Here is a 26882-nt window from a genome sequence, read left to right on the forward strand (position 1 = left end):
TACGGTAGGGCAAATAAAAACAAAGAAAAATGACATTAGGAAGAGTGGAAAGCAAGTGAATGCTGCTCCACTTTAGGAAACGGTTTCTACCCTTAGTCCTATACCAATTCGAGCGCTAACAGGTCCGAGTGCTATGAGCTGGGTGCGCATGGCGCGGGTGGCGACGGCAGGTGTTGTCGTTTGTTCGCTCTTGCACACGGCTCTTGCTTCCCTAGACTATAACCCATAGGTCGGCAAGTAGCAGGACGAAAGTCAGCTAAGACGGAGCTGAAATTTTTGTTTCAATCTCCGATCAAATATTACAATTTCGCAGGCATTTAGTGAAGGTGCACAAAACCATATTAAGGAAAAAAAATATTGCAAAACATTTCTGCGCCGCACATTAGATCGACCACCGAGAAAATGTGGCAAGAGGAAAACCTTTGGAGAAAATATTTATTTTCCGTATCTGCAAGGAATTGGTTTCGCTTGGCAGGCTACCATGACTGTTTTACTCCTCGCTTAATCCAGTGAAATAGTGCAGGAGGCAACAGGCGCAAGTCAAATTTAATGTATTTTATTTCTGCAATATTTGTTGCCCTGGAGGCAGCCAAAAAAGCAAAAAAGTGCTGACTCATTGTTTGCCTCTTGCCCACTTCTCATACACATCATATAACAGCACTGTATTAATATTGGTCACTTTTCGATCTCGTTTAGAGTTTCTGATGATGAAACAAATTAAATAATTATTCACTAACCATCTAAACAGCCTAGAGGCAAAGAAAAGTTCGCCATTTCAATGTGCCGACAGTTTTTGCCCCCTTCTTATATTTGCTTACCATTACGTTACACTTACACCACAAAGAATATTCTACAGCGACAGGAGCTTAGGCCCTCTCTCGTATTTCGTGTCGCCGTAGTAGAAATACCTGTAGTCAGTGTTACGGTTGTCGTTGTCGTTGCCAAGGAGACCACTGGAGGATGTCCTGACCAGAGAGGAGGATTGCGTAACTAGAGGCTGGTTCCCGATGTCGTGAAGACAATAAAGCGTAACCTGAGTGTGCGTGCTACTGAAATGGAGATGGACAGTATGGCGAGAACTGAGTGCGTATTCGGAAGGTGGATACTGAGGGAATCATTCGGAGGACGGCTACCGTGTAATGAGGAGCGTGTGGCGAGAGAAGAGGAATGCGCATCTACAGGGTACTTTCGAGCGGAACAACTCGGAGAGCCGCCGCGGTGGCTCAGTGATTATGGTACTCGGCTGCTGACCCGAAAGACGCGGGCTCGAACCCGGCTGCGGCGGCTGAATTTCTTTGGAGGAGAAATTCTAGAGGCCCGTGTACTGTGCGATGTCAGTGCACGTTAAAGAACCCCAGGTGGTCGAAATTTCCTGAGCCCTCCACTACGGCGTCTCTCATAGCCTTAGTCGGTTTGGGACATTAAACCCCATAAACCAAACCAAACTACCAAGAACTCGGAGAGTGGTTACCAGGGAAATAATAGGCAGAGTAATACCTCAGGAGCTGTCATTCAATATTTCAATAAAAATGGGTAACCTTAATGCGATATTTTTAATTATTTATTTTATTTATTCATACTGTTAACCCTCTGCATGAGGGTCATTACAGGGAGGGAAACATATACAGACACAAGTGCAATTCTCTTCGCTAAAATTATATGATAGCTGCTACTCTATTAGGGGAAGACACTGAAGAAATAAATATGTGGTAGCACAACACTGGAAAAAAAGAAGACAATTGGGTTATAAATATGGGACGAACAATCATGCGTGCTACCGGCCGTAAATTAATATAATGATAATATATTGAAACTCACTGTGCACGAAATGTTTCCTCTAGGGACTTACGAAAGTTTCAAATGTGCTGAGAGGGGCACAAAAACTGGGTTGTTTCTAGGGAACCGATTTTTTATGCTGATTTTTATTCGAGAGCCTAGATGGTAGCGACTGGGAAAATTATGCATGTGGCGTTGAAGTAGGAATAATGATAATTAGCAGTGATAATTGTAATCACTGATGAAGGACGACTTAGACGTGAATGACTCAAAATAAGTAACTATGCTTGCAAACCAGACGCGAGGAATGTATTACTACTAAGGTAGTAACTTGAAGATCAAACCACCCTTTTGTCATTCTTTACGAAATATCACCTGCGACATTTTCTGCAGCGCCTTTTTGCATTAGTCGAGACCTACGTCATACTTTTCTCAATTTGTATTGATATATTCAAGTCTTTGTTTACTAAGAATGAGCTGCGGTGGCTCAGTGGTTGTGGTGCCCGCATTCTGACCCGAAAGGCGCGGATTTCTTCCTGATTGTAGTACTCCCAATGCGATAGAGGATAAAAGCTCGAGGTCCGTGTGCTGTGCGACTTCAGTGCATGTTAAAGGACCCCAGGTGCTCGAAATTATCCGGAGCCCTATCCTACGGGATCGCTAATAACAAGAGTCGCTTTGGGACGTTAAACCGCATAAACCATTGCCCTCTTGAACTCTGGCTACAAAGGTCTAGTGAGAAGACCGCTTTTCTTGGCAGTCGCAAAGGTTCGCTTACAATCCACTTCAGATCGTCAGGAATAAAATAACCGCTTATCTAATCAGAGGTTTCTTCATATGCAGACGGACTCTGACAGGGCTACAGTTCAACATTCCAATCCACCACGCAGCTCACGGATATTTTTCTGCGTTCGACTACATTTAGGAGTTTGCCCATGACGCAGTGCACCCAATATTGATACAGCTCAGAAGTGGACGAAGAAGAAGTGCTTCGCCATCTCGCTTGTGACGAGGAAGAAGAAGTGGTTCGTCTTCTTGCTGGTGACCGCTCGGCAGACTGGAACAGTTGATTGATTGATTGATTGATTCAATTTTTATTGCTCAACATTCATACAAGGCATGCTTGTGAAAACATCTGGATCCCTAGCTGAAAGCTAGTTGGGATCCATGCAATTCAGTTTCAAAGAAAATTGCAGGCATAACAAAAATTAATTACAAACATATAACATATAAAACAAACATATAAAAAGTTCTTGTGTCTCTAACTGTGTGCCGTGTAATATTCGTGACAATATATTCTGAGCATCAGGAATGTGTACTTAGGAAACGGCGCAAAGGAATAATAAGAAAAAAAGTTTTTTCGTACAAAATGTCCGTCATGTTACAGCGCAGTTGACCCTCTACACCAAGTTGGAATTGAGCGGTTTGGTCATCTTTGGATCGACAAAAGCAGCAAACAAGGAAGTAACACTAATAGAACACAATCCCGCAGTGCACAGGCTGCAGTAAAAAAAAACATGCAGGCGCCGGCTGCGCTCAAAATAATAGCACGTCATACGTTGAGGAAAAAAAAAGAAAAAAAATGACATTAGGAAGAGTATAAAGCACGTGGATGCCGCTCCACGTTAGCAAACGGTTTCTACCCTTAGTCCTACACCAATCTGAGCCCTTAGCGGTGAGAGTGCAATGACCTGCGTACGCATGGCGCGTGTAGCGACGGCAGCTTTGGTCGCATCTTTGCTCTTGCACACGGCTCGTGCTTCCCTAGACTACAACCCAGAGCTCGGCAAGTACCAGGACGAAGGTCAGGTGAGACGCAAGTGCAATTTTTTTTCCAATTTCTGATAAAGTATCACTATTTCTCAGGCTTCGAATGAAAGTGCTTGAAAATCACATTAAGCAAAAAAAAATATATTCCAAGAGAGCCCAGGGCATACAGAAGAGCGGCCCGCCGAGATAATGCAGCAACAACAAAACCCTTGGAGAAAACCTTTGTCTCCGACCAATGCAAGGAATTGCTTTTTCTTGTCGGGATACCACGGCAATTTAACTCGTCTCTTATCCAGTGACATGGTGGATACCTGTGTCTAAAGGGACAACTCAAGTTCTAAATAGCGTGCTGGTAAAGTAAACTACCGACATTTAAAATTGCCAGCAGTTTTTGCCTCCTTTGTTATATTCGTTCAGCAGGTGTTGGCATCCACCCTAATCCCTCTACACTTGAAACAACAGCACTGTATTGACATCGATCACTTTTCGATCTCTTTTAAACGATATCAAAGAAGTAATTAAGTAAATTAATGATTTGCTACCTACACATCATACAGGTGCAGAAAAGTGCATCGTTTTAAATTTCCCGGATTTATTGCCCTCCATCTTTTCATTTACCATTACGTTATATTTTGCTGCGGAAAGAAAATTTTACAGAGACAGGCGTTCAGCGCCTTTCCTGGATTTCCAGTAGGTGTAGTAGCAGTAGCTTGGTTTGGTTTATGGATAATGGGAGATCAATTGGTCAAAGCGACTCAGGCTAAGAGGGACGCAGTAGTGAAGGGCTCCGGAAATTTCGACCGCCTTATGTTCTCTAACGTGCACTGACATCGCACAACACTCGGACCTTTAGAATTTCGCCTCCATCGGAATTTGACCGCCACGGCCGGGATCGAAGTCGCGTCTTTCGGGTCACCAGCCGAGCGCCGTAACCACTGAGCCACCGCGGCGGCAGTACCAGTAGCAGTAGCAGTTGCCAGAGTGAGCGGTGAGGGTTTCCGTGGAAACCACTGGGAGAGTTGCTGTTGCGGAAGCAGCAGAGCCTGATAAGAGAGGTAGAATGCGTAACCAGAAGGTAACTACCACAGGAACCACACTGCGGATGGTAATGGCAGAAAGGGGAGGGTGTAGCGAGAGCGCTGGCACGGAGATAAATTGCCAAGGGAACCGCCAGCATGACGATCACCTTGTAAGGAGGTGGGTTGCCGTGGAAAGAGTGTGTGGTGATAGTGGAGTTCGTAATCGGAAGGTGGTTGCTGTGGTAACCATTCGGAGGGCGGCTGCCCGGGAAGCAGGAGTGTAAGGGGAGAGCAGAAGAATGCGTAGGGGGAGGGTAGTTGCCTGGGGAAGAACTTTGTGAGTGGTTACCGGGGGTTGAAGACGGAGAGTAATACCTCAAAAGTTGTCGTTGAATATGGCCCTACTAAGTGCCAATCGTCGTGTGAAATTTTAACTATACAGGTTGTTTCACGTAACTTGAACCAATGACTTTAAAAAAGCGATAAACCGCAGCCCACTGAAACCAACGATACATTGTTTACCATCATGTGGCGCTCCTCAGAATATTTTTTATTGCGCTTAATTAATTAATTAACTGAGATGAATAATGAAATTTTCAAATATTCATTTTAGTGCCAGGACCGTTACGTGAGGTTGTAGAGCAGGTTTATAAACAACCGATCAAGTTTATTGTGACATCGTATCTCCTACGGGGGTCTTTTTTCCGGCACCTAAAGAAAGCCCGCGAAATATGGAAAAATGCCACGTGACTACGCCCGTGCGCTACCAAATTGCACGGCTGTCAGCGGCGTTTCGAGCAAATTGATTGTGCCCGGTGTAATTTGGTAGCGCACGAGCGCAGTCACGTGGTATTTTTTCATATTTCGCGAGCTTCCTTTAGATGCCGGAAAAAAGAATCCCGTAGGAAATACATTGCTACAATAAATTGGATCGGTTGTTCGTAAACCTGCTCTACAGCCTAAGGTAACGGTCTTGGCACTGAAATGAATTTTCGAAAAATTGTATAATTCATCTCAGTTAATTAACTAATTAAACGCAAAAAAATATTATGAGGAGCACCACATGATAGAAAACAATGTGTCGTTGGTTTCAGCGGTCTGTGGTTTACCGCTTTTTTAAATCCTTGTTTCAAGTTACGTGAAACACCCTTTATAACAGCTGCTATTCTGTGTAGGGGATGGCAGTGAGCGAGAAATTACTGGTAGAACAACCCTGGAAGAAAGAGCTGAAAGATTAGAGATGCTGGCATTATACGTATGAGGTGAACACGCACGCGTGGTACCGAGCGTGAATTAATATAATGATAACACGTTATAATGCACTGTGCACGGAATCAATCCTGCGGTGACGTACGAAACTTTAAAACGCACTCAGAAGGGCAGAAAACCTGCGTTGTCTATAGGGGACTAATGTTGAACTAATTTGAGAGGGATAGCTCTACTTCTCCCATGCGAAACCTCAAGATCATGGCACTGCGAACAATGACCTTCAAACGGCCGAGTGGTGTTTGGCTGTGACGTCATACAAGTGACTCGGCGCGCCTCGGCACAGCTCTGGCGCGCGCTGAGCGGGCAACTGCATTGGCAACTGCATTGAACAACGTAATGAAACACCTACCTACCAGCTGCGCTGAATCACGTGGCTTGCCGTTCATCTGATAAGATAACAAATAGAAGGAAGCATTGCTTGTCGCTCGAAGATAGCCACGGAAGAGGCGCGCTGGAACCATTGCATCGGCTGTGTATCATAGACGGCTAAGTGAACCTCATTATTCTTACGGTCAATAACGTCGACAAGGCGCGTTGGCGAAGGACATAGCGAGGAACCGAAGAACTGCAGGCTCGTCCGGAGAACCAGCGGCGTGAACAACAGAGGAAGCTGGTAGCAGACCAGTTCCCTCTCAGTGCTCGCCTTTGCATAAGTTTGCAAAGTGGTACGATCGTTTCAGCTCAAGGGAAAACGAAAATCACATTGATGGTTTTACGCTGATTTACCTAAAAGAAGAGCTGAAAAATTTAATTTGTAAAGATACTGTAGAAGCAAAATGCGACCAGCTGGTGGCAAGGTCTTGAGTCTATATTGATTTGAAGATAAACCTCTCTACTACCCGCCCCCTCCCCCCCTCCCACCCCCTACCTGCAACGAAAAATTCAATAGAGCGTTACGTTTAGGCTTCATGCTAAGAGAACATTTGTTTTAGTGAGATGACCATCATCAGCCCCTTTGCAATAACTGCTCCCCAAAAGGCTCCCCTATTGATATGAAAATACACTTGTCCTGCGGCAGCTGCGATCCTATGCCCTAGTAGAATTCGTAAGCCATTGCAATAACCTGTCTTTCGTCTTATGCTGGATTAGTTTTGCATTCAGATGCACTCTCTGAGCCTTACTCTTCCTGTCACTAACAACTCGTTCCCTCATCCACCCCCCCCCCCCCCCCACACACCACCATGTCTCTGAAATCTCCATTGCGTTCAAATGATTAAAGAAACGATATCGCAACCTCGTGTCTGTTCGTGTACCCGCACTGCATTTCTTGAGTTTCACGACCGCATAATTCAATGCTTCGTATTTATGGGCGACAAGTTAAGGTGAATAATAAGCACTAACAATAAAGCGTGCCAACAGTTCCTCTAGAAAAAGAAAGCAGTAATGACGAATATTCCGGTGTAATAAAATTTGTGGTGCTGAACAATGGGAAGCTGATAATGCAATTAGTTTGTCACAGAAAGAGAATTGATAACAAAGAAAAAGAAAACAAATCAGCATGACGCTGGTCGGATTTTAACCTACGACCTCCGAATCTGACACCCGGTACTGCACCACCTATGTAACTGCGGTGCCTGTCCAATCTAACACTTTCAGAGTATATATTTTGCGTATTTCTGCTCATCCGGAACATGAGAGTGAAATAACTTGATGAATAACAACGGTGTGGAGAGAAATCGGCCGTTCTCTCAGATCAAAATGGCAGCTTACCAATATTCTTCAAGATAAAAGTATGTAAGAGGTGTATCTTACCGGTACTCTTACCTAGGGCAGTAAAGTGGAGGCTAAGAAAGAGGATTCAACTTAAACTCAGGAGAACGCAGTGAGCTATGGAAAGCAAAATAGTAAGTTTAACGTTATAGGACAGGAAGAGGGCATAGCAGGTAAGGGAACAAACGCAGGTTAAGGACACTCTAGCGAAATCAATAAGAAATATGGGCTTCTGCAGGGCATGTAATGCGAAGGAAAGGTAACCAAAGACCGTTAAGAGTAACGGACTTGATTCGAAGAGAAGACAAGCGTAGTAGGGGGCTGCAGAACGTTAGGTGGGCGGATGAGATTAAGAAATTTGCGGGAATACGGTGGCCGCAACTGGCGAAGGACAGGGTTAATTGGAGAGACATGGGAGAGGCCTTTGTCCTGCCAGGGACGTAGTCAGGCTGACTATGATATTGATGATGTTGCTTGTAAAATAACCTAGAGAGTGTTCACCAGCGCCACCCTCATACAGAGCGGTAGACGTAGTACGTCTTGTATTACCAGGAGTATCATGCGCAGCGTATAGAGTCGATACACTCCCCGATACCCCTTCGTTTCGGTGACTGTTGGCTTCATTCATATGCATGTCATAATGAGGCCTCCTATGACTTCCCTTGTCTCTGCAATAGCTTATCGAGAACAAGGGTTCTGTCCGTTTTTATGACAAAACACCATATGAGGGTTCTCACACAGCTTCCGCCCTCATTGTTCGATGATGCTGGACGTGGCATTAGGGTAATGCAGCACGTACTACGCCCGCCACTGTGGACGAGGTTGGCGCTGGTGAGCACTCTCAAGATTAAGTTCCACGCAGCATAAATACTCCCTAAGTATGAGATTGGACAGCCACCCTCGCTGAGATGGTAGAACGTCGGGTGAAAAATTAGGATGCTGTGGGTTCGGATCCCAACGGTAGCATGTGATTGCCTCTTTTCCCCCCTGTCTGGTCCACTATCTTTCATCGATAAAGTATTTACGCTATTTATTTCCCATTAATCTACGACAAAGAATAAAAACAAGTCTAAGCACGATTGAGATTCTCCCTAATGCGAAATTTGAGCGCAGCTCTGTCGGTGTCTAAGGATCTTTGGTCCCATTGTTTCGCATTGGTTCTTCGTCGAGACATCTGGCGACGATATTAGTTCGATAGTAGTATTAGTTGATAAAGAGGACGATGTGTAATGCACAACGTGCGAGATTGTATATATTTGTCCTATAGAAGTATTGGTTGAAGAAGACGGTGGTGTGCAATGCACAGCGGGACAGTGTATTGCAGTTTATCACTTCCTGATCAGCTGTGGCGATAGCCTACAGCTCTCGTGCAGTGGCCAGCAAAGCTGATCTGTTTGTGGCGCCGCGGGTTCGAATGCCACTCACGCAATCTTTATTTTTATTTATTCATTAATTTAAGGTACGGCGATGTTACGCCAAAGGCGGTGACGCGGCTCAACCGACCAACCAGCGCTTAATAGCTGCGCACTAAAAGAACTTACCATTCATCTTGGTACAAACGGCTCTTTGCGCTGTCTTTTGGCTTCCTTGATATGTATACCGTAAGGAGCCCCCAATTCCTTGTCGTTGTCTGCTCAAACAATAACTAGGTACAGCCACTTATATCGAACGTGACGGTGACGAGCATTGTGCCTGTTGCATCCGATGTTCGTAGTAAGGGGAAGTTCATAATAAGTGGGATTTAATGATTTGTCGCGAGAGGCTGCTCGCGAAGAACAACCTCGATCTCACAAGCCCCACTGCCGGAACCACCTGCCATCGAAGGGCAGTGACGCATCACTTAACCGATCGACCCGCCGCGGTGGCTCAGTGGTTACGGCACTCGGCTGCTGGCCCGAAAGACGCGGGTTCAATCCCGGCCGCGGCGGCTAAATTTCGATGGAGGCGAAAATCTAGAGGCCCGTGTACTGTGCGATGTGAGTTCCCGTTAAAGAATCTATGGAGGTCGAAATTTCCGGAGCCCTTCACTACGGCGTCTCTCATAGCCTGAGTCGCTTTGGGACGTTAAACCCAAATAAAACAAACTTAACCGATGCACCACTTCACGACGAGTGGCATGACTCCCAGCGATTTATGAATTTAAAATAGAATTCAAATGAATAACCTAATAAAACTAAGCGCAACAACTACTGCTAGCACACATAAGCCGCTCTTGGCCTAACGGAGTTATATAGTGTGTCACTTTTTTTTAAGGCTGTGTTCTTTACGGTTAGGAGTCGCGGGGGCTGGGAGACGCTCTCCGACCGCCGCGCTTCCCGGATGCGCGTATGTTTTACCTTCGGAGCCGTGTTTACGGCGACTACTCGCCGGCTATAACCGAGTGATGCAGCCACAATTGCTCGTTGTATCTCAGTCGAAGTACCATTGCCTTAATGCCCATTTTCACTCTAGCACAGCAGGCGTGCATAATAAGCGAGAGTTCCCTATATCTGCGGCCGCTATACGTGGGCTCAGCTGCATTTCAAAAGTGAAATTGGTGTACCAACGCTCTCTGCTCTTCTGTTCGTGTAATCAATGAAATCCACAAAGCAAAACTATTTGAAATGCCAATTATAATTAACAATTTTTCTTTTTGTAGTGCACCACTTGGAACGAACCTTGGTACATGGTGTATAGAAATTACGAATTGGATCCATACTACGGGGACAGCACGTATTGTGCCAACGCAACTCAAATCGGCTTCGATGAGGAGACGACGTCCGTCATGACTGTGGAAAAGGGTAAAGAGCAGTGGTGAGTTAGGGGCGGAACATTTTTCTTGTTGCAGGCTTTCCCTACATATTCCGTTTGTCTTGTTTTACTGACGCCCGATAAATATGACGCCCCTTTCAGGTATGGCCAGTGCCGCTTTACTTCGACGCCTGGATACCCAGTGAAGAATCTGGTTGTGGTGACAAATGTAGAGCCCGTACCATGGCTGCAAGGTACGAAACGTAAGTACTCCAGTGCGACACAGACGCTGACAGTAATGAAGCTTTCGTGGCACACAAATTGTTGGAAGGCACTTCAAGGAGTTGCACGGGAAGGGACCACTGACATCGGATTTTCATGCGCGGTTTCGGTTCACAGCCGTCGTCACATTCGCGAACGTTGGGAATGAACTGGGTATTCAGATTTAGCTGTGCCTGATCTTAAGACTTTCCAAAATCAGCGAGTCACCAAATAATTTTTTCGAAGTAGAAATACTGGCCCAGATGGCATACGTGCGCACAGTCATGAACCATGCGGATCGAAGATTGTCATGGCAGTACATATGTTCTGTTAAAATTGTACTTCTTCTTTCCCAGTCAAGGGCTTTCTCGACATACTGAAAAATATTGGCGCACTTGGCGTTCTTGTTGTGTTACAAGGGTAGCTATTGGACCTATAGAAACCTTGTATAATTCAAGGTAGGCAACACAGAGGGAAAGTTGGGGCGACAACGTTTAAGAATTCAGGATTGCGCCATGGTCCCGGCGCAAACAGAGCCACAGAAGGCGCGTCTCAACGCACCTCTGCTTTCCGCACAGCAGTAGAACTGCCTCGGTCCATGTTCCAGATGTTGATCCACAATCATCAATCAGTACATAGAAAATCTGTTTCCCTTTATTTATGGAACCCTACCCAGATTGAACTGCCATGAAGACAGTTTAGATGATCGATCAAGGCATATCTCAGGTTGAGATTAAGAAGTTTGCGGGTATCCGGTGGCCGCAGCTGTCACGGAACAGGGTTAATTGCAAAGGTATTATTGGAGAATCCTTTGCCCTGCAGAGGTGATAGGGAGGCTGATAATGATAATAATTCTCCACTGAGCGTAGGCGAAAAACATAAGAACTTTTTGAGTAGTTTACTTCCTGCGTTTTCTTAACTGAGGGCGGCCTTACCTAATGTGCATGAGAGCGCTAGCCTAAGCAGCACTTGATACCACAGCCCCATCCGCTTTCATGTACAGGCGGTAGTATCATTAACTGCCAATATACAGCTGTTAAATTGGGTCACAACTACTGCAGTTCAGCAATTCATCTACTTCGTCATTACGTTGCTCTAACATGTAATAAGTAAGGTTACCTTGCATTGATCTCAATGAGAGACAAAGAGGCTCCAGGGAGAGGTGAGTGCGATACACCTACTTTGTTTATTCTTTACTTATTACAAATCCTCTTTGTAGGAAATTATGCACTTGTGCTCCCGGTGAAAAGCGCACCTTTGTGAGGCGAGAAACGCTCGTGGAAAGATGATTCTGAGCTTTTTTCTGATGAAGTATACCAAAAAAAAACTATGCAGATGAAATGAAAGGAAGTCCATCCACATATGCAGGATCTGAAACGCATGCGTCAAGACCCAATTTATGTTCAAAAGTCTTCCAATCTAAGCAAACTGCAGAGTCTAAGGAATACATTTGATACAAGAGGGCCTAAAAGTTTCAGTATGCTTCACTCAGTTATGTGGTGAACTTCTGCAGTTACCTCGTCCGGATGGTTCCTGTGGTGACCAGCGTCCGGTTAAGCACCCTTAAGCTCTCACCATACCATCCTCCTTCCTTACCGTACCATACCCCTCCTTGTTAATCGCGCTTATTAATCTTCGTATGTATCCTCTCCTTTGTCCTTAGTCTCCATTATTGCGCAAATTTTCTTTACAATATAACCCTCACCCTCCGCTTTCCAGGGTCACCTCCAGGTGGTTCCAGTTCAGCCGCCCTCTGCTTAAACGTTAAGAATTGGCCATATCTTCCTCCTTCAACGGTCACATGTCCCCCTGTTAAAATTTTATGTTTTCTCGCTGTATACCTTCTTCCTCCGGCAGTAAATATTCTGCGCTTGGCAATTGCTTCACTCTCTGCACATCCTCGGGCATTTACGGTAACCCCCTTTCGGCTAGCCATCCTATGCGCTCGCCATGCTCCCCTCCTTCAACAGCAACCCTTCTCCTCCCTTCAGGGTAATTACGCACTGGGCGATTCCTACGATAATTATACACCGCTGGAAAACACACCCTCATCTGCGACAGTATATAAATTTACCACTGCAAACTATGATGTGACCACTGTCGCATTGCCTAGGCGGCGTGCAGTGTCGATAATGGAGTTACATTAATCGAGATGAAGAGATTTGTTCCAAATTACAGTTTAGATGACTAATGGTGCATTAAAGATGTTACTGATCAAAAATAACCGGTGATATCAGTCACAGATATCCGGAAACAATTTTGCTGGTAGAAGCGCTGCCGATGCAGTAACGCCCACAGCACCGCCTCAGCCTTCTGTCAGTAAAACAATAGAAAAGGCAGTGAGCATGCATGGTTAAACAGTCAAATAAACGGTGACGAACTGTTGCAGAAAAAAAAATGCGTTTTAAATTTGTTCAACGAAAGAATAACACAAATATAGCTAAGTATTTCGCTCAGACCTCTATAAAGTCCAGGCGACGTACCGAGACTATTTGCAGAGCCCGAAGATTCAAACAGAGCACCTTGCAAATATCGGCTTAAGCCTAACATTCTTTGTCAATTTAAAAAAAAAAACAATTCTTGCAATAACCTCTAATTATCTCCACACTATTGTCATCCTAAAGAAAGATAGATAAGGATACGGCACTACTTTTAAACTCGCCCAGCAGTACATTGTTCCTTAAGTTTTAAAGTAAGATTCTAAACGCTGGCACACAGGCAGCTACCAAAACCACTTTCATTCAACAATACTGAGCCATATGCAACGTTCTCTTTTGGGTTATTTCTTCGTAATGTTTTATTTTTCGGTACATTGCCTTCTTTATCTGCATAGTGCAGCTATGACATTATAATTACTAGTCTCTTAAGGGTGCGTTTAAGCTTGTGTATGCATTTTGAAGTGTGTATATCAGTAACAATGGGGATTGTCTGCATATTTTTTGTATAAATTTAATTTAATACCTGGGTACCCTTAGCAAAAACTAATACGTTTGGAATATACGGAGGTCTATTTAAAATGTATTTTATACATATTTTGTATTCATGAATGCACTAAAAATATGTAGGAAATACGTTTCTGAAATTTCATGCTTGGTATTCGAAATATATTTTTAAAATGTGCCAAAAATACCTCACTTAAAGCATACTTCGAGCACTTTTCAAATACATGAAAAAATATGCATGCCGTTTTAGCATCTTGTCAGTGTATTAAAAGTGTATTTTCGGAAATATGAAATTAATTCATCGAAAGTATACTTCAATTCTAGAAAACGGGCAGACCTTGTAAACGTATCTGTATGCAGTTTTAGCATCTTGTCAATGTATTAAAAGTGAACTTTCGTAAATAAGAAATTAATTCATCCGAAATATATTTCAATCCTAACAAACGGGCAGTCCTTTTAAACGTCTTTGCACACTTCTAGCTGCCATGAACAGTCGAGTGCTCGAAATCGTGTTTCGGGAAATGGCATTTGCATGTCTTCAATGTATTTGAAGTGTACTTCCGTAAATACGTAATTAATTCGTCCAAAGAACACTGAAATTCTAGCAAATTGGCAGTCCGCATTAGCATATTTGCAGCGCACTACAAGCTGTCGTTGAGCAATCTAATGCTCAAAATCGAGTTTCGGGACATCGCATTTTGGTGCTGGCCATCTATTTAAAGTGTACTTTCGTAAATACGCAATTAATCCGTCTGAAGTATATTTAAATTCTAACAAATGGGTTGTCCGCGTAAACATATTTGCATTACACTTCAAGCTACCGTGGAACAATCTAGGGCTCTAAATGACGTTTCAGCGAAGAGTGAAAACTTTCCCTTTCTTGTCATCCTTTCGTTTATGGTAACTTCTAGCAGGAAGGTGATCACCACTTATACCCCTGCTACACGGGCGCTTCGAATGCCTTCCAGCCGAATGTCATCTAACGATGCTACACGTGTTCTGTCTAAGGGAGTGCTTGAAGATAATATTACGCCAATGAATACTAACCGCGTCAGCATGAAATTTCCCCGGGAGTGCGCCGATGAGGACGACTGCACTCATACTGTTGTTTACATCGCTTGTTTACATAACATAAAACGCAATCTGCGCTTTGGTTCTAATAAACAATCTGTTTTCTTTTTTACTGGTTGTACTCGTGATTGTTTACGCAGTGCTACAATGTGTGGGAAGCGATGATGCGATCGCACGCCTGAGAAAGCCGGGTTGTTGGCATCGCGCAGGACTGGCGCTTCTCGCTTCTTGTCCCGGCTTTCTCCGACGTGACCAGTACTTTTTTTTAAACTACTTTATCCAGAAGTATGTATGGCGACTGTTCGCTTTAACTGAAACGGCCTAACTTGTTATCCACAAGCTAGCGACGGCGACGACTGCTGCTGGCCGTAAAGCACGGCTCGGCAGTCTGGGTCACACCGGCGATTCCCGTTCATCGTACGCGTGCCCTGCGATGTAAGCAATAGTTGATTTCAGGTCACTGTTGCCAAAACTACACCTGGTGACCATTTGCATTCGCTAAAGCTTGTGATTCGCTCTTCACAACCTCCGAAATCACAGATCCAACCCTGCGAACTCGCTCGGCCTAGTCGTCGCGGAAGGAAACAGAGCCGTCGTCGATTGAAACTGATTTGGCAAGCGCTTATCGCTGGTGAGTGTTCAGGTATGCACACGTGAAATATAGCCGTTCGTTTCGCTCATTTAGAAGCGCGAGCATACACACACCGCCGCCTCATCACCGTGCTCTCGCTCAGCCGCCGAGAAGGCTGACCGTCCGCCGACCGGATTCGTCGGTGTCGTTGGCCTGAAAAACGTGTCCCTCTAGAATCATATTATAGTAAACTAGATATTTCACTATAATTACATGCTGTTGTTCAGCGTGATATATACTGTCGTTGTCGGACTAGTGTGACCGCCGTCGTCGTCGTCGCTGTACACTGAAAACGAGCTGAGGCTTTCGAATGCGTTTCGAAAGTGTCGTGCAGCACCGCGGCAGTCCATCGAGTCCGAATGTCATTCCTATTCTCGAATGCCATTCCACTCAATGTCATTCGAACATTTCCGTGTGAGAACGTGATAGCATTATACCAGCAAAAGCGCCTTGGGTACTTCTGAGTCCGAATAAGCCAGCGGAAAGGACCCCGTGTGGCAGGGCAGACCGGCTCCCTTACACGCCCATGTATCTGTTGGTTGACAGTTCGACTCCTGACCTGTGCCTGACGCAAGTTTCAACTAGCAATTCCGTTCTCAATTAATCCCAGATTCGAACGCGACCAGTAGGGTACTTCTGCGATAATTTGGAAGCCCACAGTATTTGCGCAAAAAAAGGCATCACCGTGCAAAATAGTGCGTCGCTTTCGCTGGGTATATATACGGGAAGCCAAGTATAGCGCTTGTAGGATTTGTAGGATTTGCTGTGTCGCTGTCGTCTTGGTATGCTGCATGTAGGTATCTGCCGTTCCCATTCAATCACGTGACCTTATAATATCAGACTCCTGTTGATTAATGATCAATACCCGTGTACGATTTGTTCTCCAGTTGATGAATTAACCCGTGTCATTCCATGGAGCCGCCCAGTAGACTTTTTTTAAGCCCGAGTAAACACATTTTTAATGTATTAAATGTATATTTTTAGTATATTTCTAATGTATATTTTTATTATATTTTTAATGCATTATAAATGTGCTAAGCGGGCAAAAATGTACTTTTCACGTATTTTTAAGAACGTTTAAAATATTATTCCTAGTATACTTAGAAAGCATTCGTATTGCAGTTTAAGCATAGGGACAAAAAATGCGAAATAAATATGAAATTAATACAATACGTTTGAAATGCATTTTTAGCACATCCTCTTTTTCGCTAAGGGAAATGTTGAAGTCTACCATTTTTTGCTCCTCTTCTCTGTACTAATGGTGCCTAGGAATTTTTTCATGTGCTTGAATCAGTAAGGTAATAGTGAGGGAAGAGATTCTGTGTGAAGATTAGAAAATGCGTGTAAGCTTTCTTTGTAAGCGCATAATGCATACAGCAATCGGTTGTATACGAAGCAAGTCAGCATTACTGCAACGCAGACCTTAACGCAGAGTACACGAAGTTAATAATTAACAAAATTGTTTATTATTTTCTGCAGAACCACAGATCAACTTCACTATGACAGCGGCCTATATTGAGTGCAACAACTGCAGAGTGTTTCATCAAAGCTACATTGACGGAGGTAAATATGACGCCAAAGCAATCGCATAGTTAGACCCACCGTGTGCACTCGCCACAGCTGTGTTTTTAGTTGAAGTTTATGGGGGTTTATTCTTGTAGTAACGCTCAAAGGGCTAGAAGCAGTTGTCGCTTTCTAGCACCAGCGTGCCAGCCCTACCAGTCAGAGCTGTGACCCCCAACCCGCGGTGCGGTGAGTCGCAACCGCGGCGGGTTCGGGCCAGAGGGGACAAACACGAGTATGCTACTCGGAGGAGCGTTTATTGCTCCCGAGCAATACAATGCAGCAGCAACAATACAACCGCCGTAACGAGCGAGGGTGTTCCGTTCGCGCACGGGGGTGAAAAACACAAAGGAAGGAACGCACGCAAAAATGTGGGGGAAGTAGGTTCCGCTCACCTCGCGTGGCTCCTCGCTCACGGCCCGCGGCGGTCAAGTCACACACGGTGGCCGGGTGATAAGGGCAGCGGTCTCCGTGGCAGATCTCTGATCCGTGCGTGTGCACGGCTCCCGCCAGAAGACGAGCGAGCCTCGGGAGAAACGCGCCTTCTTCCCGGGCTGTGGAGAGGAGGTCTCTCCGTTGTAAGAGAGGAAAGAGGGAAAGCCGCCGCCGCGGCGTCGCGGCGGGGAGCGAAAGGAAGCGGGGGTGGCGAGAGTGCCCTCCCTCGCAAAACCTCCCGAACGGCGCGCGCATAGCATCGCGTGATAATTACGCGCGGCCGTTACAATGGGGCAGGGGATTCATGTGTATCCCCACATCCCCCCCTCCTTAAAACTGCGCTACCGCCGAGAAGTGACCGCGTTCACACAAAAGGTTATACCGAGTGGGGCCGGCGAAACACCGTTTAACTTTAAAAGCCAATAAAGAAAAGATTGAGCTCACAGCCAGCAGTGCCGTCGTCGAAGGTCGTGGACGCCAGGGCAGGAAGGCAGTGTAGACGACCGCCATGGACGACTGTGGAGCCCAGGGTTGAAGGGGGTCGATGACCGCAGGTCCCGTGAGTCGGCCAGGGCAGCTTTGCCGGGACGCGCGGGCGGCAGGCAGGCTCAGGGCAATTACGCACCGTGTCGTAGCGTACGGCAGGCCCCCACTCAGCTGGATGAACCGCTTGCTCTTGGCTCGCCCTCTTTTCCTCTCGTTGGGGGGCGACAAAGGCGCGCCGACCCATTTTCCCTCTGCCGCAGAGGACTTGCGAGGCGGGCCCAGCGGGGCACCAAGCTTCTCTTGCGGGCGAAGCCGCTGCCGCGGGGACAGGGGGACTCCAAGGCGGCCTCTCTGCTGCAGTTTTCGCCATGGTAGACACAGGCCCCGGATTCTCCGAATTCTCGTTCGCTCGTCCCGCGGCCGACCAGAAGCTGTTCTTCTTCTGCGCAACTTGGTGGCGACAGCGGGCTCTTGGCTCCGGAATGCGGCCGCCTTCCAAGCGGCCTGGCTCTCGGTGTTCGAAGCTGCAACGGTCGTTACGGCGTCCGCTGGCTCTCCTCTGGGCACGCTGTGAAAGCTGGCCTGCGGCTGCAAAGCTGTCTTTTCTTTTTGTTACTTTTAACGATTTACACACATTTTTTTTTCTTTCAGTTAGGCTAACCCCGCTCGGTCTTTTCCGAAGAGAAAGCGTGTGCTTGCTCCGGAAACCACGGTGCGAAATATGGAAGGGGTGTTCCGTCCATATTAAGCAGGAGAAATTACTCTCTGCGCGTTGGTCACAGTTCTTTCTGCCGTGGGCGCAAGTTGTAACGAGGCGCCGGGCTCTGTTGTCGAGCCTTGCGTCTCGGTGCGGCTGCCTGCTGGCGGGGGAGGGTGTTCTCCACAGGCCACTCGTTCCCTCTGTCAAAGTAGGGTTTGAGATCACAGACATGCACTGGCCTGCCGGTCGGTCTTAGCGTCAAGTCCGCCAGCCTGTAGACGAGAGAGGAAAGTTTCTCCCGAACTACATATGGTCCCGTCCATTTCGGCGCCAGAGAAGCAGAAAACCGCTTACTGGCATCGCTCAGAACGTGACTGCGCCTCAACACCAGGTCACCCGGTTTGTAGTGAACTTCCCGGTGAGAGCGGTCATACTGCGCTTTCTGCTGGGCCCGAGCAGTGCTCAGATTCCGGCGTGCTTTGTCCAAAGCCTCCGTCATCCTCGCGCGCAGCCCGGTCGCATAGTCGGCGCGTGCCGACCAAGCAATCGGGTTGTCGCTGCGAACCTGTAGAGTAAGTTCTAACGGGTTCGGCAGCTCCCTGCCAAGGTTGAGAGCGGCAGGTGTGTACCCAGTCGAGCGGTTCACGGTCGACCTGAGAGCAAACCCAATCTTGGGGAGACAGGTGTCCCAGTCGATGTGCGTCTCCGCAAATGCAACGAGCATGTGCTTGATGTTGCGGTTCACGCGTTCCGTGGGATTCGCCTGGGCGTGGTACGTGGTTGTTCTCCTGTGCTTAATGCCAAGGGCCGCACAGGAGTCCACGAAAAGTTTGGCAGTGAAGTACGATGCATTGTCCGTTATCAAATGCCCGGGGTAGCCGAATCGTGTGAACACCTCGATCAGCTTCTCCATGATTACGCGTGCCGTCAGCTTTCGAAGTGGGAAAAGTTCCACCCATTTGCTGAAATGGTCTGTGACAACGAGCAGATATTGGTTTCCACTCGGAGTCCTGGGGTAAGGTCCCATGACGTCACAAGCCGCAATTTGCCAAGGACCCTGGCTATTGATCGGCTGCATGAGCCCAGGTGGGCGTCCACCACGTGGCTTGACCCTTTGGCACACGTCGCACGAGCGGGCGTAGCGTATCGCATCCCGCTTCATGCCAGGCCAGGTAGCGAGGCGGCACAACTTGAGGTAAGTCTTAGGGCCACTCGCATGCCCAGCGATGCACGTGTCATGAAAGTAGCGTAAAAGTGCTCCTCTCAACGTGCGTGGAATCACCACCTTGAAGGACTCGTGTGTATCCTTCTCGGAGGGGATATATCTCAGCAGGATGCCATCGGAGTCGAGCAGATAGGAATCCATCGCGCTCACAGCATTACCAGCTGTGTTCGAGCGCCCCGCACGGACAACAATACCAGTTGCCTCCATGTGCGCCGCGGCCGCGCCGCCCGGCTCCCTGAGCCCGTCGAACACTTTTCGACAAAATGGATCCTCCCGCTGTGCCTCCAACAGCTCCCTTCTGCTGAAAACGCTCACCACTGAACTGAGGCCTTCAAAGTGGTTTACGCTTTGGCCCTGGGAAGGCGGGGTGTCCCTTCCCTCGGGGCGTTGTGTGAGCTGCGCGGCAGTCGCGCTGCTCTGGCTGTCGGGCGCGGCGGAATGGGCTGTGTTGTTACTTCCCAAGGCGTCAACAGGCGCGCGCGAAAGTGCGTCCGCCACCACGTTGTTCTTGCCCCTCCTGTAGCGCACGGTAAAGTCGTAACGCTGGAGGAGTAGCGCCCATCGCGCTAGGCGTCCGGACGGCTCGCCTAGGCGTCTCAGCCAAGTGAGTGCCATGTGATCAGTCTCAATCACGAAAGCGACTCCATCGACATAGTAGTCGAACTTCCGCAGAGCGAAGATAATCGCGAGACATTCTTTTTCTGTCACGGAATAGTTTCTCTCTGCGGGAGTTAATGAGCGGCTGGCGAACGCCACCGGTCTCAGGCTACCTCCGTGCTCTTGAAGCAGGACTGCTCCTAAGCCCAGGTCACAAGCGTCCGTGTGGATCACAAATTCCCTGTTCAGGTCAGGCAGCCTTAGCTCTGTGGTTTCCGCGAGCGCGCAAGTGAGATGGCGTAGTGCCGCCTCTTGCTCGGGTCCCCAATGCCACTTCACACCTTTCCTTAACAGCGCTGTTAAGGGGGCTTGCAGAGCTGCGCAATCTGGGATAAACTGTCGATAAAAGTTCGCCAGCCCCAGAAAGCGTCTTAGTCCGCCTATATCTGCCGGCGACGGGAACTGCAAAATAGCCCGCAGCTTGTCTTCGCACGGCAGAAGGCGTCCTTTGTCTAGCGTAAACCCCAACAGTGTTATTCGGGTCGCCGCTATCTGGGTCTTGTTCGGGTTCAGAGTGATTCCCGCAGACCTCAGCCTTTCCAGTACATCCCTGAGATGGCGTAAGTGCTCATCAAAGGTTTCCGAATACACGACAATGTCATCCAGGTAAGCAAGAGCGTGGTGCCACCTTGCATCGCCTAGGACACGGTCCATCAGACGCTGGTACGTCGCGGGCGCGCCGACCAGGCCGAACGGCATTCGGGTAAACTGGAAAAGTCCCCTGTGACAAGTGAAGGCAGTTTTCTCTCGATCACGGGGGGTCATCTCCACCTGAAAGTATCCTCTGCTAGCATCGAGCGTAGTGAAGTACTTCGCTCCACCAACATTGGACACTATCGAGGGAATGCTCGGAAGTGGGTATGCGTCCTTCCGTGTCACCTCGTTCAGGCGTCGATAGTCCACACAAAGGCGGGTTGTTCCATCCTTTTTGGGCACCAGCACCACTGGAATCCCCCAGGGGCTGTTTGATCGTTCCACAACGCCTGTATCGAGAAGCTCGTCCAATGCGTTATCGAGCGCTTTCCTCTTAGCCAAGCTGACTGGCCGAGGATTGCACTTCCATGGAACAGCGTCGCCTGTCTCAATTTTGTGCCTAACCAGCGTAGTGCAGCCAGGCCGCTCCGTGAATACGGCGTCGTACTCGTTTAGGAGCAGAGACAAACGCGCTTTTTCCTCCCCCGACAAGCTGTCTGAGTTGTCCAGCAGCGGGTGGGGAGGCCTGCATGCCGCCGCGGCACAGAGTGCAACCGCAGGGGGGACAGGGGGTCGCGCGGGAGGGGAGAGGTTCCCTTCCGCGCTTTTCCTCTCGGCGCGGTCGACAGGCTGGTTGTTCAGCCGGGCCGAAGGCGTTTCGAGGCTCTTTTTCGGGCGATCGTTGCGTACGTCTGCGCGCGAAGCATCGGAAAGCGAATGTGCTTTCGACGCTTTTTGGGGTTGAACGAAAGGTTTCAGGGTGCCACATGCTCGCTCCCTATATCCTCCGTTGCAGACGTCAATAACAATGCCCGTCTTGGCGAGGAAGTCTCTACCAAGAATAATTGGAACCGATAGGCCGGGGAGGTGAGCGAAGCGCTGGCGCCTCACTCTTCTCCCACCGCACCACAAGCCGCGCGGCACCGCTCGCGTGTGCAGTGCCGCTGGCTAATCGGAACGTGAGGTTGCTCGCTCGCAGTCGGAGTCCGTTCCGACGGAGATGCTCACATACCTCGTCGCCAAACAGGGATGCGCTCGCTCCTGTGTCTAGCAATGCCATGAACTTACGTTGTGCCACTGTAAGCTCAATAAGCGGTACTGGCGTGTCGCTGGGTGGTTCCAAACGACAAGCCAGCGGGTCTAGGAGTTCGTGTGACTCACTGAGCACCGCTGTTGACGCCGCCGGTTGCGAAGCGTTGCTCACCGGCGGCCGCGTTCGTTTCCCGAAAGCGCGTGTTCTCGGTTCACGGGGCGTCTGCACTCCCGGGCGTAGTGCCCTCGTTGGTTGCACCGGTAGCAGAGGGTATTCGGCCATTGCCGGGCGGGGCAGTTGTCGCCTCCCGCCGGCTGACCGTTCCTCCCTGCCGGGCCTACCGTCGAAGTTGCCCTTTGGTCTAGCGTCCTCGGGTCGGTATGTCGGTCCCGATTCTGCATACCTTGGTCACGCGCAGCGTGTGCTGACCGCATAGCATACGTGTACGGGTCGAGAGCTCGGTCTGACAGTTCCCAACCCTCAATTGCCCGTCACTGAATGCAACCATTTCGGCTCCCCGGGAACGGTTTCGAAAAGTGTCTCCATTCCAGGCGCATCGCGGCTCAAGTGCCTGCGACGCCGGCGGGGGTGGCCGATACGCGCGGGAGGCGAGTATGTCCGCCTGTATGCGCTTGGCTGCCGAGGCGAGTTCGTCCAAGTCCCTGAACGGTACGCCTCGTAGGTAGGCTGCGAAGGTAGGGTGCGCTTGTCGCGTAACACGCTCTACCTTCTCGCCGTTCGAAGCTGAGGGGTCTGCAAAACGATAGAGTTCGTCCATCGCCCTCACGTACTCAAGCAACGATTCGTCCGGATGCTGAGTACGCAGCTCCAACTCGCGCCGCAGACGACGGTCGGAATCTGCGGGCAAGAACTCCTCGCGAAACCTCGCTCGGAACTCCTCCATCGTGCGAGACCGATGGCCAGTAAGGCGGAACCAGCGGGCAGCCTGATCAGTCAGTGAGATTGGCACGACACGCACCAGAATCTCGCCATCGGAAAGCCCTGTCGCCTGCTGGTAGGTCAGCATGCGCTCAAGGTACTCGTTGGCACTGACAAGATCGTGATAGCCGCCGTAGCTGGGAAGGTCCACCCTTAGCCTCGGACTCGCCGCTGGAGCGGGTGTTTGCAGGTTGTTCTGCACGATACCCGTGAGGCTCTCTATGAGGCGCAAGGCGTTGCGCAACACAGCCTCTTGGGCCTGGCCAGGTAGTTCTGGCTGAGGGCCCGCGTGGGGTGAGCAAGATTGCACATGTCGCGCCATGCTCTCCCTACCTGGCGGCATAGCGCTTGGCGAGAAGTGCCTAGCGTCGCCGCTCGTCTGAGCCTGTGTGTCGTGTGAAGCACCGCTCGGCTCAAACGATATAAGATCACAGGAGCTAGCGTCAGCCTCTGGGAACACACCTGCAGTAGTTGTTACTGCCGTGCCAAGATGTTGCTGCTGAGAAGCCGTATTGGACAACCACAGCAGGGACTGGATGTCAATCCCGCTCGCCGCCATGGCTAGTCTGTGTGTCGGCAGTCGCTCACACAGACACTCGTTTGTCACACCTCTGGCCCCACGTTGGGCGCCAAGAATATGGGGGTTTATTCTTGTAGTAACGCTCAAAGGGCTAGAAGCAGTTGTCGCTTTCTAGCACCAGCGTGCCAGCCCTAGCAGTCAGAGCTGTGACCCCCAACCCGCGGTGCGGTGAGTCGCAACCGCGGCGGGTTCGGGCCAGAGGGGACAAACACGAGTATGCTACTCGGAGGAGCGTTTATTGCTCCCGAGCAATACAATGCAGCAGCTACAATACAACCGCCGTAACGAGCGAGGGTGTTCCGTTCGCGTACGGGGGTGAAAAACACAAAGGAAGGAACGCACGCAAAAATGTGGGGGAAGTAGGTTCCGCTCACCTCGCGTGGCTCCTCGCTCACGGCCCGCGGCGGTCAAGTCACACACGGTGGCCGGGCGATAAGGGCAGCGGTCTCCGTGGCAGATCTCTGATCCGTGCGTGTGCACGGCTCCCGCCAGTAGACGAGCGAGCGTCGGGAGAAACGCGCCTTCTTCCCGGGCTGTGGAGAGGAGGTCTCTCCGTTGTAAGAGAGGAAAGAGGGAAAGCCGCCGCCGCGGCGTCGCGGCGGGGAGCGAAAGGAAGCGGGGGTGGCGAGAGTGCCCTCCCTCGCAAAACCTCCCGAACGGCGCGCGCATAGCATCGCGTGATAATTACGCGCGGCCGTTACAATGGGGCAGGGGATTCATGTGTATCCCCACAAGTTAAGCGTCAAATTGTACACGTTACTACGGCAGACCTTACTATGTGTACAGAGCTGTGAGCGTGTATTTTCCAGTCTCTTTCTATACGACTTATTTGTAAAATACAAATGGATAATATTTATCTAGAAGCCTTTGTACGGATGTCTGGAATGTTGTTTTAAAACTTCCAAGATCTATGGCGTGCTGGTGAGGCTTTGCAACTCTACAGCAACTTCATCGGCATGCTGATTTATACCTAGCAATACATATGAATTTCGCTACTTCCATTTAAAGGGGCTACAAAAACGTCAATTCAGAGGTTTGCTACTGTCCATTCAAGGAACTTTAATACAGCTTCAATGACCTAGTCTACATTGCTATCTTCAAAGGAGATCTGAAAGAAAAAATGAAATTACTCCGTATCGATATATTGCCACTTTAAAATTACAAAGAAGCTTCTCCCAATGAAAATGGAGCTGTGTTAGGCTAGAAAATGACAAAACTGTGTTAGAGCCAATGGTCACATGTCGCTGCGCCAGGGCATTTATTCTTGGCGCAGGGATCCTTCATGCTAGGCTACACAGCAATAACTTCCACTGAGCCCTTTCGGTGTCGATGTCAGGAATTCCAAAAGAGTGTCAGAAAAAGGATGTCAAATTCTGAAATATTTTATTTTGAGAAATGCTTCGCTCTAAAAACATCAACACAGACGAACGAGATGCAATCAATTTTTTTCTCTAATATCCGTAGAACCTTTTTAAACTGAACCACTTGCAAGGTGGAAAACTAAAATTGCATGTTTTTAAAGGTCATTGAAAACTGGACACAGAAGAGGACTCGGGCAGGCTGATTCCGCATCCTGTCCAGATAATGGAAGCGATCAACGGCTGCTTCATATGTTTTTTTTTTTTTGTGTAATAAGGAATGCTCATAAAACTACGTTATGGAGAGTGCATTGTCAAATAAGCATTAATTTTCTTTTTTTTTAGACAGGAAGGGAGAATCCGGTGAAACTAAGCAGACACCGGGTCTAAAAGCTTGCGGCAATTTGAAAACGAAGTAGCGGTAATTGTCAGGATGTCTAATCAAATACCTAACATAAATATCTGGCAATAAAGACCGCGTCTTTCCTTCGCTACGCTCCTAGAAGCATCGCGAATAACCAAATGAATCATCATCACAATTTGAGTTAACTTAGTCTTAGGTACATCTCCTCTAATTCATTTCAGTAAACAAAATTGGAAACGGACGCATGTATTAACATTTATTCGTGCAGAGAAAAATGGCAGCTTCCTGATCAACGTGGCCTGAAAAGTGAAATATAAGCCGTCGGCAAGGCATGAAGGCTCGCGAATAGATTTCTTTGTTAGTTGGAAAAAATACTTTTGATTAAATTCGTTGCCGAAACTCTTCTGAATGCTGTAGATTGGCGTGAAATTTCGGATACATTTAGCTTTGGCAGTTGCCTTGATCTCAAACGTTAGCATCTGTTTCTTCTCTACAACGCCGGCGGGCGCTAGATCTAGTTAAAGGAGTGACACATGTCATCGCTGCCTATGGCAATAAAGCGCTCGCAAGCGCCTTAAAATGTTCTATCTGCCGCTGAAAAGAACGGAACGCTGACATCACGATTTGTGCTCTTGTGTGAAGGTGTAACTGAATTCGTAGTTCTTTTAGAACAAGAACAGAGCTTTATTTTCTCTTCATTCGTGCAGGCTATGTGCCTCATAACGTTATAAAGCTAGCTGACATGTCAAACTTGACGTGTTCCGAAGCTCTTTTCTGAGGCGCCTCATGCGAGCCCGAGCTTAACAAAAGAACTTCTTGGTGCTGACTAAAATACGGTAGTAATTTAAAATATTGTTAAGAGCTAAAACCAGGTTTGCTCCCATTTGTCATTGTCAACATTCTCAACGGTAGCAGAAGCCAAGAGGTGTTGTATAGGAACGGGCTGCTTTTTGTTAAAATGGTTGCGCAAGTACACGGTCGTCCACTTCTACCTTGAACACCGCTCTGCGTGGCCAGCGCTCCGCGGAGCGCCTCTCGCGGGCGCCTGGGGAACTAGCGCGCAAGCGCAGTGACAGCTGTAGGTGGGGCCTCCGCTGCGTCGTCTGCTAGCGCGGCGGCTCCGCCAAGTTGAGCTTGCTTTGCGGTGAAGCTAACCTTGCTCTTGCTATGCTTGCTATGCGCACGACAATCGAGAGTCCGGCACGGTTCCCGAGAGGCGCAGCAACGGCGCTTGGTTCTGTGCAGCACATGGTATATCGGGGGCAGTTGCTTCTCGTGTTTTATTTTTTTATGCGCTCACAAAAGTAAAGGCTGTCAAGGGAAAAACTTGCTCGATGCCTGAACCAAGTCTCCAAGCTGCGATGACACTTCCACAACTTAGTTGCTCGGCTGCTTCGTGTCGAACAGCCAGAATATTCTCGCGGCTCATACGATTGTTTTGATCAGCTAAAGTTGTGCTCCGCCAAGCCACTGATGAATGCATAATGTCGTAGACATTGATGGAAAGCGAGTATGAACGCTGTAGCAGTGCGCCGGCTTCAACGGCGAAAATTGGGAAAAAGTTGACAGAGAACAAAATAGACATGTTTTATTGTTCATGTGGACAAAAAATGAGAAATTCTAAAGACAAAAGAAGAGAAGGGATGGTTAGAAATGTGCTTTTTAAATTA

The 26882-nt window shown here is 48.4% G+C and overlaps 1 protein-coding gene and 1 pseudogene across 1 annotated transcript in view; one reads left to right on the top strand and one right to left on the bottom strand.

Annotated features, from left to right (window-relative positions):
• The first annotated feature begins 3477 nt into the window (after nucleotides 1-3477).
• LOC149347138 (uncharacterized) overlaps nucleotides 3478-26882 on the top strand; it is a 29074-nt gene continuing 5669 nt past the window's right edge. The window contains exons 1-4 of the mRNA XM_089541500.1: nucleotides 3478-3585; nucleotides 10183-10337; nucleotides 10437-10528; nucleotides 16659-16746. Coding sequence (XP_089397626.1) covers nucleotides 3478-3585; nucleotides 10183-10337; nucleotides 10437-10528; nucleotides 16659-16746 — 443 coding nt within the window. The remainder of the gene's footprint in view (nucleotides 3586-10182; nucleotides 10338-10436; nucleotides 10529-16658; nucleotides 16747-26882) is intronic.
• LOC149347139 (uncharacterized) lies at nucleotides 18200-23253 on the bottom strand (annotated as a pseudogene).

Source organism: Amblyomma mixtum, chromosome 4 (genome assembly GCF_055824585.1).
Source record: "Amblyomma mixtum isolate Tamu chromosome 4, ASM5582458v1, whole genome shotgun sequence".
NCBI lineage: Eukaryota > Metazoa > Arthropoda > Arachnida > Ixodida > Ixodidae > Amblyomma > Amblyomma mixtum.